This window comes from Serinus canaria, chromosome 1, assembly GCF_022539315.1.
Source record: "Serinus canaria isolate serCan28SL12 chromosome 1, serCan2020, whole genome shotgun sequence".
Lineage (NCBI taxonomy): Eukaryota > Metazoa > Chordata > Aves > Passeriformes > Fringillidae > Serinus > Serinus canaria.
The window spans coordinates 97004799-97022248 of record NC_066313.1 but is presented as its reverse complement, the minus strand read 5'-3'; the positions used below and the strand labels follow the sequence as shown (position 1 = coordinate 97022248).

At 38.7% G+C, this 17450-nt stretch overlaps 1 protein-coding gene across 2 annotated transcripts in view; it reads right to left on the bottom strand.

The window, feature by feature from the left end:
* Positions 1 to 17450, bottom strand: part of GLRA2 (glycine receptor alpha 2) — a 122464-nt gene that overhangs the window by 78581 nt on the left and 26433 nt on the right. For both annotated transcript variants that reach the window (XM_009089667.4, XM_009089668.4), the window contains exon 4: positions 11101 to 11324. In XM_009089667.4, coding sequence (XP_009087915.1) covers positions 11101 to 11324 — 224 coding nt within the window. The remainder of the gene's footprint in view (positions 1 to 11100; positions 11325 to 17450) is intronic.

The window sequence follows — 17450 nt, the reverse complement described above, 5'->3', positions numbered from 1 at the left end:
TTGTCTTTCAAAAAGACTTAATTATTCTCTTCTCACCCTGAAAAATAATTTCTATTCACTGAGTTGATGAGAGTAGCTCAAGATGCCATGTTTATAGGTATAGTTTTACCTCTGCCTGTTGTTCACCTCAGCACAGTAGCCATTCAGAATGAACATCTTTGCCTCTGGTTCCTCTTAGCAGCAGCAATGCAAGTGTTGAAACAAGTGGTTAGAGCCTTGTGTCATCCACAGATCCACTGGTTTTCAACAAGATTACTACTTACTAAATGTTCAGCAGCTGGAATTTGAAACAGACCCACTGAGGTCCATGGTGGTGGGTCAGTTTACACCAGTTGACTCCTTTTCAGTAAAACTATGAGCCTGCAAATGTTTCTAAACCCCAGTGCCATGTCACTACCTATATATATCTACATTAATAAGGACATGGGGTCATGAATGCAAAGTGTTAGGTAGATATAGCTACCCCACATTGCTGATAATAACAGTGTCATTGACAGAAAATATTTCTGCAAAATTAATGTCTCACACTTGGCAAATTTAAGGGCCCCTGGAGGTTTGGAGCAAAGAGCAAATTTAATGGGGAATTACACTGATGAATACTTTAATCGTTAATAAAACAGAACAAACAGCTACAGAACAATTATTTTATTTTCCAGGCATCCCGCCACCAAGGCATTTGAGATGCATAAACAACAGATTGGTGGTAGAGAACCACAAAACACTGATGGGAAGTGCTTTATGAACCATCTGTAAAACTGAAGTGAGAAGAAGTTGACCAGGGACTTGATTTTGCCTTCCATTACCTGAGCACCCTCCACCCCACGGCAGCCAGACCCAGGTGGCACAGCTGGCTCACAGAAGGCTCTGGGGCTGAGCACATTTTATTTTCCAGCTGAGCAGAGAGGGCTCATGAGGGAGCAGGAGGGAGTCACATCTCCAGTGCCTCAGCACACCAGGCAACGTGCCAGGGACAGCAAGCTGCCTCAGAGAAGAGGTAAAGCTGCTCTCTTCTTTCCCTCCCTGCTCCCTCACTCAACCCACAGCCAAGGAAGAATCAAACCCTGGAATAATGCAAATAAGAGTATGAACAGAACAAAATACAGAATCAGAACCAGAAAACAAAGAATGAACAATTAGATGCCACTGTGACAAAAATAATAAATAAATAAATAAATTATGTCACTGAGCAGCACTGTAGCACAGACAGGGCTATAATCCAAGTACTCCAGGGCAGCATTCTCTGTATTATGTTTTGGACCCTCTTCCTGACACCTTGAATACCTTCAAAGTGCAGCAGGCACTGCTGGGATTTCTTCACTCAGCATTTTGGTCAAACTCTCCTCTTTCATGCCCTGGTTTCACTATAAAGTGCTGAGATATCACTCAGACTTGGATTGTGGGCCAATCCCTCTTCCCAGCCCCACTCAAAATTTTTAAATTTCTGGTGACCCCAGGAAGCCATTTATAGCATTACTCAGAGATCTGCATTCCCCAGTTTCAGCAGGCAGGAAGGCAAGGTCCTCTAGGCTGTGGCCACTGTCACAGAAGTCAAAATAAGGCATCTCACAGGAAAAAAATGAATAGTCTGACTGCTTAATCAGAAACTTTCCTGCTGGTTATCTTTCACACCTGAACATGTTTTGTCAGTGTTTTCCCCTGGTGAGAGCTGCCATGGCCCCAGGTGTGCCAGCAGCAGAACTGGGCACAGGCACCGCTGCTGCCCGGAATGCAGCCGCAGCATCGCCACCCCCTCCGAGGGAAAGGCACTGGAGGGGGCACACACCTGCAGCCAAGGGGCTCAGAGGTGTTTATGGGCAGTGCAGCCAAGTCCTGGGCTCAGCACTGGGGCTGAGATGCTGTGTTTCCTGCCTTTATCCTGTTCCTGCCTTTATCCTGCTCTTTCTCCAGACCAGAGACATTTTCCCCATATCCTCCTATGCCTGTCCATCTACCCTACATCTCTCTCAGGGATACCTGCATGACACAGAGCCCAGACATTTTCCTTTGCCTCCTGGTCTCCCCTCACACCCTTCCCCCCTCCTTCTCCTGTTTACCAATTCCTGTCAAATGCCACTCCCACCTGCTTTCAGGGTATTGAGCTGTGAGGCCAGTCTGCCTTTGACAGCTAACCCCCAAAGCAGCACCATCAGTAGAGGGTAAGGGTCTTGAGTTTAAAAAAAAACTGAAAATAAAAAAATTCAATAGAAATAAAATGTTTGTAAATAGATTATTCTCAAGATGATTTCCAATCTCATTCTTTCACTGGAGAGTTTTGAATGCTGGGGCTCCCAATCATCACACCATTTCTCTGGTAATATCACAATGCAACAGAAACACTTCAGAGAACTTTACAGACAGACTGCTTGTGAATGGTCTGCAATACAAATCTGAAGTAATAAACTGCAAGTATTTTGTGGAACACTTAAGGAATTGTGTTTACACAGTACATAATCCAGGATTTTTTTAAAAATAAATTTAGGAGAATATATAATTTTAACTGAGATTTGATGTATTGCCTTGTCTGCAGCAGCCACTGAACTGTATTCTAAACCACTCCTTTACAAGGAGCTATCACTCCTTAGCCTGATCTCTTGCAAGACACCCAAAACTTCCCTTGATCTCAGTGACATCTCATCCCAGAGGAGGACACTGGTTCCACAAGAGAAGGGCCCTGGGGATCATAATATGTGGTATATCATGACAGGGGAGTATTCTTTTCATTAGTTATTCTGCAAGAAAGGCTGGTTATGAGTGGGCTACAGAACAGCAGCCTCCTCACAGAGTTTTTTGTAATGATAAATAACTAGGATCAGTCCTGTTATGCATAGAAATACTGTTGGGAATTTAAAAAGTCCTGTAGGTAAGGGTATAAATCCCTTCTGTCTGCAAAGAAACCCCCAAGATTATCTCCTCACTAGCATGAAAAGCAATAAATGCCTCACCATGAGTAGGCACCATGTTAAAAATAACATTTTGTTTCTATTCTTATCCCTTCATTCTTTCACACGACGCCCATCTGCACCTCAGCTGCTGGGACAAGAGATTTCACAATCTAGGATTTTATGCTGCAAATACCAGAACATAAATAGCACATGCATGATCACTGGCAGCATTGGCTACATGCCATTTTTGTCACAAAACTAATACCTGTGCAAACCCCTCAGTGTTGGATTTAGTGAGACAAGTGGGATTTCTTTTCTCCAGCATTGTTAAATCTGAAGATGCTATTGTAAATTGCAAGGTTTCTGGTATTTTTCTTAAAGCTCCAAGCTGACAATAAAATTAAAGATATTTTAGTGGTACTTTTTTTCTTTGAAAGATTAAACTCCTGATCCTTCTAGCTGCTGAAATAACATTAAAATATTACTGAAGCACAAGCAGATAAAGTTCCCTATTAAACTGGCAGGGGAGATGAAGTTGCACAGCAACCATGACAGCTTTGCATGACACAGGAGCAAATGCCATTCAGGCTAGTGACACTGAAACAGGGAGGAGAATCTAAAATCTCTTTATATTCCTCCCAGCCCCCTCTCTTGGGTGCCTGAAAGAAGGGCACACACACTGATCACTTATCAGAAGGCAAAAAAAAAAAAAATAATTCCCAGTGGCATTCTTCTTTTAAATGTCTTTTCATTTTGTAGTCCATCTCATTATTTTGTCAGGGACCTGACTCATCATTTTGAATGCCAATTCTGGTAATTTTCACAGCCTACAGGCTTTGTCCAGTTAAATTGAACAGTCAAACTGACTGGTTTTTTTTTCCTTATTTTTGAGGAGTCCTGGAATCCCTCTCTAATAATTGTCATGTTCTGCAGCTTCATTTCTGCCAGGTGGGAATGGGCTGAAGTTGAGCTTAGAGGAGATGTGGAACCCTCACTGCTGAGGCAAAATGTGAGTTACAGGCTGGAGTTTCAGTACTGCTGTTTCTGAGCATGTCCTCTCTCCCTCCAGTGCTTTGCCTTGCTTCATGTACTGCTTAACAACACAGGAGCTGGCACAGAGCAGGGTGGTGGAGTTCTCATTTCAGGCATCCCACTTCTCATTGTAATGCAATCACTGTCTGCAGATACACAATGCCAGCACATGAGCTGCCAGCAAATGATTTTCCAATTATTGCTCAAACAAATCTATGAAATTAAATTCAAGTGTGATTGTATGTAACAGTTAAATTCTGTAAGCACCTCTTTCCTTTACATGAGGAACAATATTTCACTTTTTCTCTTTTTTTTGGCTGTTATTTTCTGTCTTAGTTTTCCTGCAGTGTGTGTTAGGTATGGTGTTGCTTTCCTCCTGGCATGATGACATCTCTGTTCTAAGCCATATATTTCAATCCAATTGGCAAAAGATCTTTATCCCTGCGACCATGTTCTAGGAAAACATGATATTTTGTACCTTTTGGGAAGGGTTCCTTCACCTGCATCATTTTTCACCTAACCTTTAGCTGGTGAAATGAAGTGATTGATCACCAGCAGTCGAGGGCAGGCATTGCCAATAGCCATAAGGAGGGTGGTACACAGACATCTATTGGTGGTGCAACCATCCCATTGGCACAGATAGCCAGAAGTAGCCACCTGCCAGTATTTTTGATCCTGCCAGCACAGATCAGCTTCATGTGTACAAACTGGTCTCCAGCAGCATTTCTCACTTTTTTACTTAGAACAAAGTCTTCCCTTTTAATTGAGACATGGCAATACAGGGCTGTAGAAGTGACATTTCATGCCATCAAGTCTGATCATCTGCTATCACCCAGAGTCACATCCTCTCAACCCTTTCAAAAATGATCAAAGTTCATTTCATGGTATCTAGTGTGTGTGTCCCTATTTCTGTTGGAGTATAGTTGCAGGAATTCAAGGTGTATATGGCAGTAAATTTTGTAACTTCCTCTCTGAGCTTACTTATGACCAGTTAAGAGCCATTTGTTCTTCTGGCAGCATTGTCCCTTGGTCTAAGCACTCCCCTCTTGTATTTACCTCTTCTGCTCTCCTGCTTCATCTGGGGATTTGCCTGCCCTTAGAGGAAGAAGTGAGCCAGTGCATGATCAGACATAATGCCCATTCCCCTGCTTTGCTTTAAATGCCTTATGAAGTGAAAATCAACTACTTCTGTGTCATTAAAATGTAATTTATTCTTTTCTTAAGCAGTGTAATCAATAGGGTTTTCACAATAGCTATGTTAGATGCATAACAAAGTACCCACATAAGTTTTATTATTTGCTATGCAAAGCAAGATCCAACAGGAAAATAAGGGTATTGGAAACATGGGGCTAGATCCTTAGACTGAATTTGTAGATTGGGAGAGAATGAGAAAGAAGGGAATGGGTGATGCATTAAAGAGAGTATTTGGAAACAACCCCAAAGGATGAGAAGAGTCTGAGTTCATTTATTTACAAGGCCCCAAAAGGAAGGAGCTGGAGTGGGGCTAGAAGGATAGGCAGGAGTAAGAGCAAAAAGGAAAGAGAAAAGCAGGGTGGAAACCAGAGAGCTACTGATAATCCAAGGACATTGGGTTCAGCTGTAATGAGAATGGCTGCTTGTCCCACAAAAGGCTGCAGTTTTTAGCTTCTGAAACCATTGCTATTATTGTAGTCATGCTTATGGGAAGACAAATTTGTCAAATTCACTGGATTCACATAGCATACAGCCACAATTTGGGAAGTGTCCATGTCCCAGTAACATTGAGCAGCATAATAAAGTTTAATGTTTATAGCTCTAGAAGGCCTCAGCCCACAGTGCATATGAGCTGTCAAACACCAAAATGTTTTGGATGTTCTGTTTCAGTTAGCATTTCCATTGACTATTCTTCAGTGTTTTGATTTGGTTTAAATATAGAAAATTTACTTTGACATGTGCATATGAAGAAATTTTGTGCTTTTGTAAAGTCAGGGCAGTTAAAATGGGGCAGTGTACTATTTTGCCAGTGCAAGAAGGAAATAATTCTCAGTGAAAATATCCCTGTGATTATTGACATTCACTTCCAAGGGAAAATCACCACCTTGTCAATACCAGTGTTATTCTGATAGGACCTGAGGTAATAGATATGTTTGTGTGAGGTGGCAGTTTAATAAGCAAACAGACATGTCAATCATAATAAATGTCTCTGAGATCCCACCTCTGCCAATCTGTCACATGGAAAGACAATGCTGCTAGTCAAGTCCAAATCCTCTTAAATCCCAACAATAGATTGTAAAATAAAATTGAAGTCATCAAATTAAAGCACAGAATGCACACAGAGCTATAGAACATAACAATTTCTACCACTATGCTAGGCCAGACCATGCTGAGACATGGATGATTTACACATAATGGGTATAAATGGAGCCTCAATATCGTTTAGCTGATAAAGTCTGTACCCCAAAATTGTTTTAGAAAAGCTACACCTAACTTTACTGCAACATGACAACACATTCTATAGCAGCCATGCAAAAAAATCCCAGACTGCATCTTATTTAAAAGCAATATATTTCAGCAGGATAGTGAACTTTTTGCCATGAGCAGTCTGTTGCAGAGGGATCAGCAGTGCTACCTATGTATTTCATTAATCTGCTTTTCTTTCCCAGAAGGCAAAAAACATTAGTACAGAGGAGATTACAAAACACAGAAGTTTCTCTCAGAAAAACTTAGTTATAAAAGTGTCATGGATTACTTCTGATGATTTACATGATGGACATGGCAATCATTACTCCTGATCTAACACCTAGACCTGTGTGGGGTCATGGGGGTGCAGGAGGGAGTTGACTCAGAGCTCTGTCCCTCAGTGCTTGGCCACGCCAGGAAGAGTTGATTTTGGAAACTCCTGAGCAAGGCAGCTGGCATGGGAGGCAGTGTTGCAAATAGCTGTACTGCTTCACAGAGACTTCTCTTGGCTTGCATAAGCAGGTGAGGGCTTTGGGAGGTGCCAGCTCCCACTGGTGGGATGTACCTACTAGCCTGTCAGCTACTTCTTGTGGAATGGAGGGCTGGTAAGCATTCCCAGAGCAGCTACACAAACAGAGCAATCCAACAGCTGGAGCCTTCTCTGTTTCCAGTGCCCCACAGCACAGAAGTGCCTTCAAACAGGCACTCTGCCCCCAGCCATTTGCAATTAAAACAGGTCGATAGTTGAAACCACAAGGAACTAATGGTCTACATAACTAACAGTTCTGGCACTGGGAAGAAAAAGAAAGCCAGAAAAACAGGCATTTTGAAAGACTTGAGGAAAATCTTCCTAGGTAATTAATTGCTCTTTGAACAGGAATAGCAAAAATAGGGGAAGAAATGTAATTTGTGAATTTGCGCAGCTCTCCTGCCTAGAATTCCAAGTGTCTCTCTTGTTAAAAAAAATCATGCAACACATTCTAAAATCTCCTCCTTTAAAAAAATAGGTAGTAATCTGCTTTGTGACTATTTCTGGCTAAATACACTGGCACTACAACTCAGAGCAAAGCTCAACTGAGAGTTTTCTGGAGCAGCAAGTTAAAAAAAAAAAGATATATATATATATATATATGTATAAATGTGTATATATATATATATATATATATATATATATATATAAATTCACAATGCTTTTACCTTCCTGACCAATATATTCTAGATTCAATGCTGTGGATCAATATTATGGTTGAATTATATCACCTTCTGAATCAATTTCATATGGCTGAGATGCACTGAAAATATTAAAAAGAGAAGGAGGCAATTAATGCAGAAAAAAAAGCCACAAACCTTAAATAAAACCACTTTCTATCATTTTGCTAAAATAAGCTTTTAGGCAGATGCTAATATTGTGAGCTGGCTGGCAGCCTGAAATTGGTTTGTGGGAATCAGGTAGCACAAATGGGTGGCTCAGAGAGAATATAAAGCCTTCTGTGAGTTTATTTAGCATTTTCCTGATGTCCCAGGTGTCCTCAGGGAGCAGAGAAGACAGGATCCTTGTCCCTGGAACATAAAGTCCGTGCAGTGGGGTGTGCAATGCAAAATGCAGGCGTCACACAGGATGTGAGTGCCTGGAACAGGACTCTTGGTACCATCACACCATGCTGCAACACTTTCCAAGGGCAGAACCCCCTCCAAAATCCAATCCATGCAGAAATCAGTCAAGGATTGGAAGAAGATGAGTGACAAGTATCTAGGGGGTGAAACTGTGTAGGTTATGGTTTGAACTCTTACTGTTTTTTCAGCTCACAATATAAACACAAACTAATTTATTCAACACTGCTATTACAAACATTTCTTGTTGACTACTGTCTACAGAGTGCTTTAAAATAAAAGTTACAGCTATTTAACAGTTTTTCAGTTGTTGTATATGAGTGGAACTGAGACTGATCTTGACTAAAGTGAAGTTCTTTGCCGAATATAACTTTGCTGTAATTGCAGACTTCTCAAAATGCATGTGCCTCTGAGAGCTGTTGCTACATCTGCAGTGGCAATAGAATCTATTTGCAGCATTAAGTAGTTCTGGGTTCCCTCCACAAGGCTCTGGTTTTCCCTGCAGCACCCAAAGGTGCAGACCAGTTACCCAGCTGTAGAGCCTACAAGGCTGTACACAGCATGCTATTTGAGGTCAAAAAAGCTATCAAGGTAATCATCTGAGCATGCAGCAAACATATAAAAATGGGGTTGGATTTCTAAAGTTATGATTCAGAGGTGGGTACATCAACCATCAACAAATTTTTATTTTCTGTAACAACTCCCAGGGAATTAAATATAGCTGTAGGAATCTTCAAGTATGAGCATCATGATTATTATAAGGCAAACTCTGATGGAAATCTACATTATGCCTCTTCTGTGCTGTGTTAGGCTTGTTTCTTTGACCAGCTATACAAGAGGAGTATGAAGAGCCTCATGCTTACCACAGGGTGAGACAATTCCCATAGCCAAGCACTGCAGAGGAGATGATACACGGCCCAGACCCTCACCCAGGATTTTTCTGAGCACCCATACCCTGCACCAAATGTCTCATTTTAGTGAAATATGGACCATAAACTGTTGCCTCAGGTGACTTTCCAAGCTCTGTTCAGAAAGGGCAGGTTTGACCTCTGGGAGCATTTAGCAGCATAAGCCAGTTCAGCCTCCTGCATGGTGCATTTCATGGTTTTGGTGCAGTATATGGGAAGAGGGATACCACTGCCATATAAAACACACACCTTTCTTCTTGCCCATTAATTTCCAGGAGCACTTCCAAACTCACTCTATGCAAAGAACATAGAGTTCTTTGCATAGAGTGAGTTTGGAAGTGCTCCTGGAAATTAATGCAAGATTAATTTGATCTGGATTTTGTTAAATTTGAAAATATGACTAAACAGCCTACCTGCTACATCCCAGAGGCATTTGTGAAATGCTTTAAGCATTTAAAGCACACTAAATGCTAAATGGTAAATACCACAATGACAGGCAATGACTGCTATTGGTGCAGTAGTGAACATTCCCAATGTACTGAAACCAATCACTAAAATATTCTTGTTTGTTTCTGCATACCACAACTACAAGCAGCTGACATGAAATAGAAGTCTGTAGCCCAGTATTTAGAGAGTGAAGGCAAGTATTTCTAACTGCTCCTGATTTTAAGTTTGCATACTCCAGAAAGTGTTAAAAAATTCTATGCCAGGTTGGATGTGCCGGGTTACTCTGTTACTGTTGTGTGATACAAGTGAGAAGTGATGAGCTTTGCTCAGTGCTCTCTTGGAATTCTGCTTACTCTGCTTCAAGTTAATTTGCATTTAGGTGTAGGAATTTTACAAATGTGATATGGCAGCTCAAAATATCACTTTTCCTGCATGAGCAAATGTCAGGAAAACTATCCATCTGCATTCAGAGCAGCACCCAACTGCACTATTTCCTCCAATAAAATGGTGTCTGATGTCATTCAAACAAACAGGTGCATTCATTTCCTTCTCAGGGTGAAACAGGAAATATTTGTAAGTGACAGCATATTTATCACTCTGCTAGTGCTGGTACCATCCTTGTATCCTATTATTTTTCTCAAACCCTTCAGGTAGAGAAACTTGAAACCCTGCTCAGTAACCCCGCTTCATCTGTCCAAATATTACTGGGCTCTTATCAAGGAATTTCCCCAAGAATTATATAAGTGGATGAAGTTCCATGCTAATATTTATTTATTTAACATCCTAAAGAGCACTGCTATGCCAAGCTTGGAACAATAGCAATTCCTTAATGAAAATGCACTCAAAACCACAATACCCCATCAGAAGCAACTGCCTTCTAAACTAATCTGCTTTACAGGTAAGCAAATTCACTAAACAACCTGTTAAACAAATACTATCATGTTTACTTTCCACAATGCAAGAAAGGGGAAAAATCAAGAAGCATCCTCAGGAAATAAAACTGCTCCAGTTATTGCTTCATTTTAAACAATCCTGAGAGCAATAATAGAATATTTTGCATCTTTGGCTACCTCTGTTAAGCAATTAATGTCTCACAGTAAGCTGAATGTCAAATGAATATTGCAGGTTGTTTGTTGCTTTTAATGCCTGTGAAATGCAATTTTGGTTTTCTGCTTATGTCCTGTTTCATGAGATCATATCAAATCATATTTTGTCAGTGTTTATTAATTCAGCTAAAGCTAGTCACATGACACACACTTCAGAGCTCTTAGTACTAAAAACAAAGGCTTTCTATAGTTCCAGCTGTTTGGTTTTTTTTTTACGTGACTAGATACATCCAATTAACCAGTGACTTGCATGTCAAATTTATTGGATTTCAAGCATGTTTTCACTTCAAGTGTTGAGCAGTCATTTAAATTAATATTCCCCTTTACTTTTAAATTGCAATCCATAGACTACTGAAGAGATGATTTCCTCTCTGCAAGAGGAGTGACTTGAGCTAATGCTAATGGGAACTACTGAGGCATACCATTAAAGTTCTAGACAGCCTCAAGTTTTCAACAAGACCAAGAAGTACCACTGTGCCCCTTAGAGACTATTTTGCAAAAAGTAAAATGTTAGCAAAGAAATGTAGGCAAATTTTCCTTCCACCCTGGTATTAGTAATTCTCATTTTAGTTGTACACATTGGACAACAAGAAATTAGACATCTACATTGCATCCAGAAAAACAGAGAGGGAAAGAAAGGGATGAAGAGAAATAAAATAAAATTAACTGGTTTACCTGATACTGTACAACACCTTTCCAGTTTTAGAAATCCTCAGCAACTTGTTGTCTGTTGTGACATCATGGAAATTTGCTCCCTTCTCATTGGCAAAGAATAAATCTGGCTTCCAAATAGAATCCAACATAGAGGGATCCAAATCCAGGGAATCATCGGGATATTCGCTGTAAGCCAGACGTGAATCATTCCACTGCTGCCTCAAAAAAATGTTCACTCTGTAGTCCTACAGAAATGTCATGCAAACAGGTTACTAAGCCAGCAGAACTGGAAGCCCACTTTATCTTGCTTTATGTTCTTAGATACACTGCAGTACCAGCATTACAGCAAACATTTGTGTTATCCTTTGAACATCAGAGCTGTCATTTGAAAATAAAGTTGTCAAACTGCTTCATTGAACCAAAGAAACAGAACTGGTACATTTTCCAAATCAAAATTGCTTTGGTGATGAGAAAAATATTAACTGCAATCTCCACAATTAAATGTAACCGTATTTCAAATGTAGTGGATTACCTAAGAGAGATTCATAAATTCAAAAAGCACTGCAGCTTAATATATACAGTGTCATCAAAGAGGCTACAAAATTACCAATTTAAATAAATTTATTCTAATATGTAAGTCATTTATGTCTAATGTACTCATGAATAGTTTTTAATTCCTGTGAAGCCAAAATTGTACAGAAGAAATTAAATCACTGCTTCTTATTTACTACTTGTTTCCTTTTCCTATTTACTTTATGATTTCTGTGTATGTTCCTTCATTTACTCCTCCCTGTCTGCATCCCATTAAAATTGGCCTGATTGTATTCTTCTGCTTGGTGGCCTCCTAGTCACAACTGGGAAAGGAAGCAATTACTTAGAGGTTCATTTAGAACCAACATTAACATTGTGTCAAGAACTGGTTATTAAAGGGGAGTAAAAAAAAAAGATTTCAGTTCCTAAACTCTCTGAAGGGAGTGGAAAGAAACAAATGTTTACTCTCCTAAACCCAGGTTTCCAAAGTCAGCAAATAAGATTTTCATCTCTCTGAAATTATAATTTTTAATTTGTTTGTGAACACTCTCTTAGAAATCCCATCTACTCTTCCTCTAAAAGAAAACTATTTAATAATTTTTGTATTGATTATATTATCTGAAGGAATGCTTTATCAAATACTTCTGCTGAAACTACAAAGCACTAACATTTAGGATTTTCAGCTGCACATTAAAATGGCAACACTGCGCTTTTGACTTGGAAAATGTATGAGCTGGCTGGGTTTTAGTCAGGTACCTGAACTGCATAGAAAAGAAGTTATCACCCTTGAAATGTAGATAAATATTCTCCCTGTGATCAGAGCTGCAGAAAGCAGCTTGCCCAATATGCAGACTCTGGGAACAAGCCCCTCCAAGCTTCAGTTTTCACCCCCTTTGCTCCACGGGGTGCTAGTGAGGTGCTGCTGCCCTGACAGAAGATTTCTGACATCCAAACTGATGCAGATTTTGAACCCAATGGGAATATGCTTTACAATCTCAGTAGGTGAATAACTTTTCTTTTTTTTTGTTTTTCATTTTCATTTTGCTCTTGGGCAGATGTGATTCCAAACAGGAGTGTTGACTAATCAGAGCAAGACACACCTGAGAGGTCTCAAGAATAATGTTTATTAAAGATACTTACAAAAGCCTGTATCTGTTTTTCACAAGTCATTGTACCTTTTATGGTGTTCTTGTTTCAGACATTTAAGTATCCAATAGCTACTTGCAGTTCTGAGCTTATAAAATGTCATCACATCTTGTGAGGATACACCATCCATAATCATACTATCCCTCATTTCTTGATCTTAGAAACTGAGAGTTTCTTATGTTTATAATGTGTCTTTAGGCTTATATTTATGTGAGTATAAGTATATGTGAGTCTCAGAGTTTATATGGGACAGCTTTAGCTATAAATCCAGGAATGCACTGATTCAAATTCTGCAGAAAAGAAGGCAGGAGCAACTGCTGATAGAATAAAATTGCTACAACTAGTTGTGAGACTGGCTTTAATTCTTCACTGTGATATGATATATAATGAAGTCTTTTGAAAACACTGGGATTTTTTTCCCATGACATAGAAATTATAAATAAGTTAGATCAGTAAATTATATAGAAATATCTAAAAAATTGCTTTGAAGAACTTCAGTGCTTGGTTACTTAGCTAATAAAAAACAGTCTGGAAAATCTTTATTCATAGAAGAGATTGCATAGGATAATATATATTATACCAAAATCATAAATAGTGACAATAAGATTACCCTATATTTTTCAACACGTCCCTTCAAAAATTTATCAGTCCTAACACCAATACACATAGAAATGCTTTCCCTCTGCAAGCTTTGTTGTTAGAAGCAAAACAGAACTGAAACCTTTGTTTACATCTGATAGGCTTTGCATATATATGTGCAGATATTTTAATGAGAAATTAAAATGTAAATATAGCATGCAAATCACAAGAACAGCATTATTTACTCCTCCTATGCTTGCTGTATAAGCTGTAGAGAGGGATGTGTGTTTACACAATCAGACCTAATCATGTGCAGAATTTTGAATTTCGTTTTCCTGAGCTACTACTGTAACTATGTTTTGAAGGAAAATTCCCTTGAGAATAATAGAACAGCATGGAGTTGAGGCACACTACAGTGTGTATGTGGCAAGGTCCTGAGGGTAGGAGTGGGTGTGCTGTAGTAAAGCACTCCTACCCAACCACAAGTACACCTACTCTGCAAATTCCTTCTGACAGCACCACCACTCTCAACGAGGAGTGTGGACCTGAAGATTCAATCTCAGATGCACTACCAGTGTCAGCAATAGCTCAAGGCAACTCAGATAAACAGTTTTCCCCTGTTCTCAAGCCATAAGCTTGCAGCAATACAAACATACTGAAAGAATATTAATCTGATTAGATTTAGTAGCTCTATCTGAAGATTTAGGGACTTGATCCACAGATATACTTAGGCTGTATTACAGGAATGTAGATAGATATCATTTTTCTGCAAATCTAAATCCAGATTCACAGAGCAAAGCCCTGGATCCCTTTGGCCTCGGGCACTGCTGTGGCAGGAGGATTGCAGGCGAGCCCCCTGCGCTGCTCAGTGCTACTCTCTGTCTCTGAGCCAGCACTTGCCTTAGGTCTGAGCTTTCCTCCCAGTTTCCCCTCCAACAGCAGTGATTGCCCAGGATTTGAGTTGGGAGTCTGAAACAAACAGCAGACTTAGCTGGCCTTCCATGAATAGGCAGGGTTTGCCAAAAAGACTACTCTATCTCTCTCTCTAAATCCTAAAGATAAATGCTAACTGAAAAGCAGTGGTTGGATGACCTATTCTATGCTAATAGAAAAGCACTTGGCTACCTATGGGTGTAAGCATGCAGTGTGTCCCCAATGGCTTCAGTGGGAGTCTTATTTAGTTAAAAGTATAAATGTGAATTTATCAGGATCTAATAAGCTTATTTGTAATTATGGGGGGTTTTCTCCTTTAAATGGGAGATAGTATCATACAGCTAGCCACAGCAAAGCTTTTAAAATTAAGAAATGGCAATTTTTTTCTGCTAATATAAGTACTCAAAATACAACTGGAGTTTGGATCGTTTACCCTAACAGAGAACCTGCTGCATAGTGTAAGTCATTGATTATAGGGCACAGCAACAATAAGAATGTCCTCACAGTTAGTCATTTCTGTAATTAACAATTAGCTTGTCGATGTACAAACCACTCTTAACTTCTCCTACAGCTGATAGCTAAAAAATCCTGGTCATTAGGAACACTAAACATCTGAATTCTTTGGGAAGCTGCCCAGGCTGATGTAGATTACTCATCTGTGATACTCAACTGCAGTCATGCTGTACAGTGAATTTTCTGCTGAATACTGCATGTGTAAATACTTCCAAAAATAGATACAGAGTTTACTCTCATAACTGCTTTATTCAGTGAACTTATTCAGAAAAAAACTTTGCCTCTTTCTTTCCAAGTTAGGGCTTAAATTAAAGAAAAATCAAAGAAAATTTTCAACTATATACTCTTGACTCTGGCCTTTTTTTACCCTTTTTATTTTGGTATAATATATATCATTTGATAAGGAGGAAAAACATTTCTTTTGCAGGAAAAATATCTATTGGGATACTGTCCCATATGTGCATTATAGAGCAGAAACACGGTTACATCTGCATTTTGTTTCTCTAGATCTTTGGGAATAAAACTTGTGAAGAATGTATGGAATTCATCCATCTGAATCAGAATAAAATCCCAGGTTTATTTCTTAATGTAAGGTTTTCATTTTTAGAAGAGTGTGCTGGACATTGGAGTCTTGCTGGCCTTTCACATAGGGAGGAATTTTATCCTGTACTGTGTGTCTTAATCAGAGGGCAGAAACTATTCCTGATAATGCTACTGAATTTAGTAGGTCTGGGACTGTAATCCCGTTTGCCATGTTAATTTCTTCTCCTGAAAGTTTCCCTGAGCAAGTTTTCATCTTCCAATTTCCCAATGAACTGCTGTAGATGGTCCAAGTTATATTCTGATAATGTCCCTTCAGTGTATGCACATGGTTTCACTAAGCATTCCTCTCCTCTGAGGCAGGAGTGTCTCCATTGAATTTACAATCCAGGCTTTTAAATGAATCATTTAGTTTTATGTCAAAACCATCAAGAGCATTTTATAGGGAAAAATGATTCCTAGGAGTCAAACAAACTTGTTATTTATCACAAGGGATGCCAACAATTTTACCACACAATTATATCTATTTCAGAAAGGCAAAGTAGTTGGAACAGCAATTGATGTCTGCCTCTCAGAGCAGACTCCTAAAACTAGTCACAATAGTCATTAAAGAAGTGACAACATTAAGAAAATCAATATCAAATAAGTGAACAGCATCTTAGAGACTCTTTCCACACTTTCAGCAGATATAATGAACAAAGCAAAATAGGAAAGCCAATAGTCTTTGTTTTCATCTACTTGAATGTTTGGCTGTTTTCAGCAAAATGTGTTAATGAGCATTGGAAAGGTACACATTAACATATTTGATAGAAGGTAAAATGCAATGAGGGGATTTAATCAAAGCAATGAAGGAGTCTAATTAATGCAATCAGCATTGGGTCGTGCAAATATTTTCATTGAATGCCATCTTGTAAAGCTAGTGACGTGCAGGGTTTTTGCTACTTAATGCTATGCTGATGTCTCTACACACTGGGATCAACAGACATGGCTGGGTAAAAATGCTACATTCAGAGCTATCTTCTCAGAATCCTTATACACAGGAAAACAATTAATGTTTTCCAAAATAATGAAAATTAAGTCTGTTGATAATTATGTTACATCATGATATGTTTATTTCCCTGTCATTTTAAAATTTATTTTAGTTTTCTTTTAAGGTGTTTTTTTAAAACATTACAGATACATAGTCTGAAGCATTAACTTATCTCTTTGTTTTATAGCTCTCTATGTTACAGCTTGTCATTTATAGCAAAGCTTTTCCCACATGGTTAAAGAAAGCAACCTGGCCTAGCAATAACTTGCCTTTTATCTCTAGGAAACATTAAATAACAGGGTGGGTTTTTTAAATAAAATCATTTAGGAGCAGAAGCTTTGTGTTGCTACATTCTTTAATTGCCACTTACTAAAATTATGGAATGAGTTACAATTGAATCTAAATTAATATTAAACAAAATACATAAGTCAGGCTAAAGACCTTCTCTTCCTTATAATGCAAGGTCTGCAAGGCAGTATCTATTCCATCTTACAAAAAAGCTGTTTTTTGGTTTACTTCAAGTGGGCAGCAAGCTCATTACTAATTACCAAGTTTTCAGTCCTACAGGAAGCCAAGCACCTTTATTGCCTCTGGCTTCAGCAAATCCAGAAAACCTGGATGCTGTGTAGAAATCTCTTAAAAACAGACTTGTGAAACCACACTGCAATTTCTGCAAAAGTACTATGGATATGAGCACCTAATAATTAGTATGGGTTTCTCACATTACTATGATAAATTTGTCAAAAATATCTCTGTGGATTAACCCACATAGTCAGGAGTATGTAGGCTTGAATAAAAAGCAGATTTTTTTTCCCTTTTGAAAAAGATTTAAAAAACTCAGCATCTTTATAAATGGAATCAGAAAAGTTTTGGCTTTTTTTTTTTTCCTTAGCAAATATTGAAAAAAAAATAGACTGATAGACTTCTGTACTAAAAGATTTAAAAAAAAAAAAGTTGGATGAAAATTTTAATTTTAATTTTTTCTTTGCTTGATTTTGTTTATACTATATTTTGCAATTTTTTAAATGAAAATATGACCTTTTTTTGACTTTGTTCTTTGCATCAGTCAAAATACAAATTTCAGTCAGGCGGAATCCCA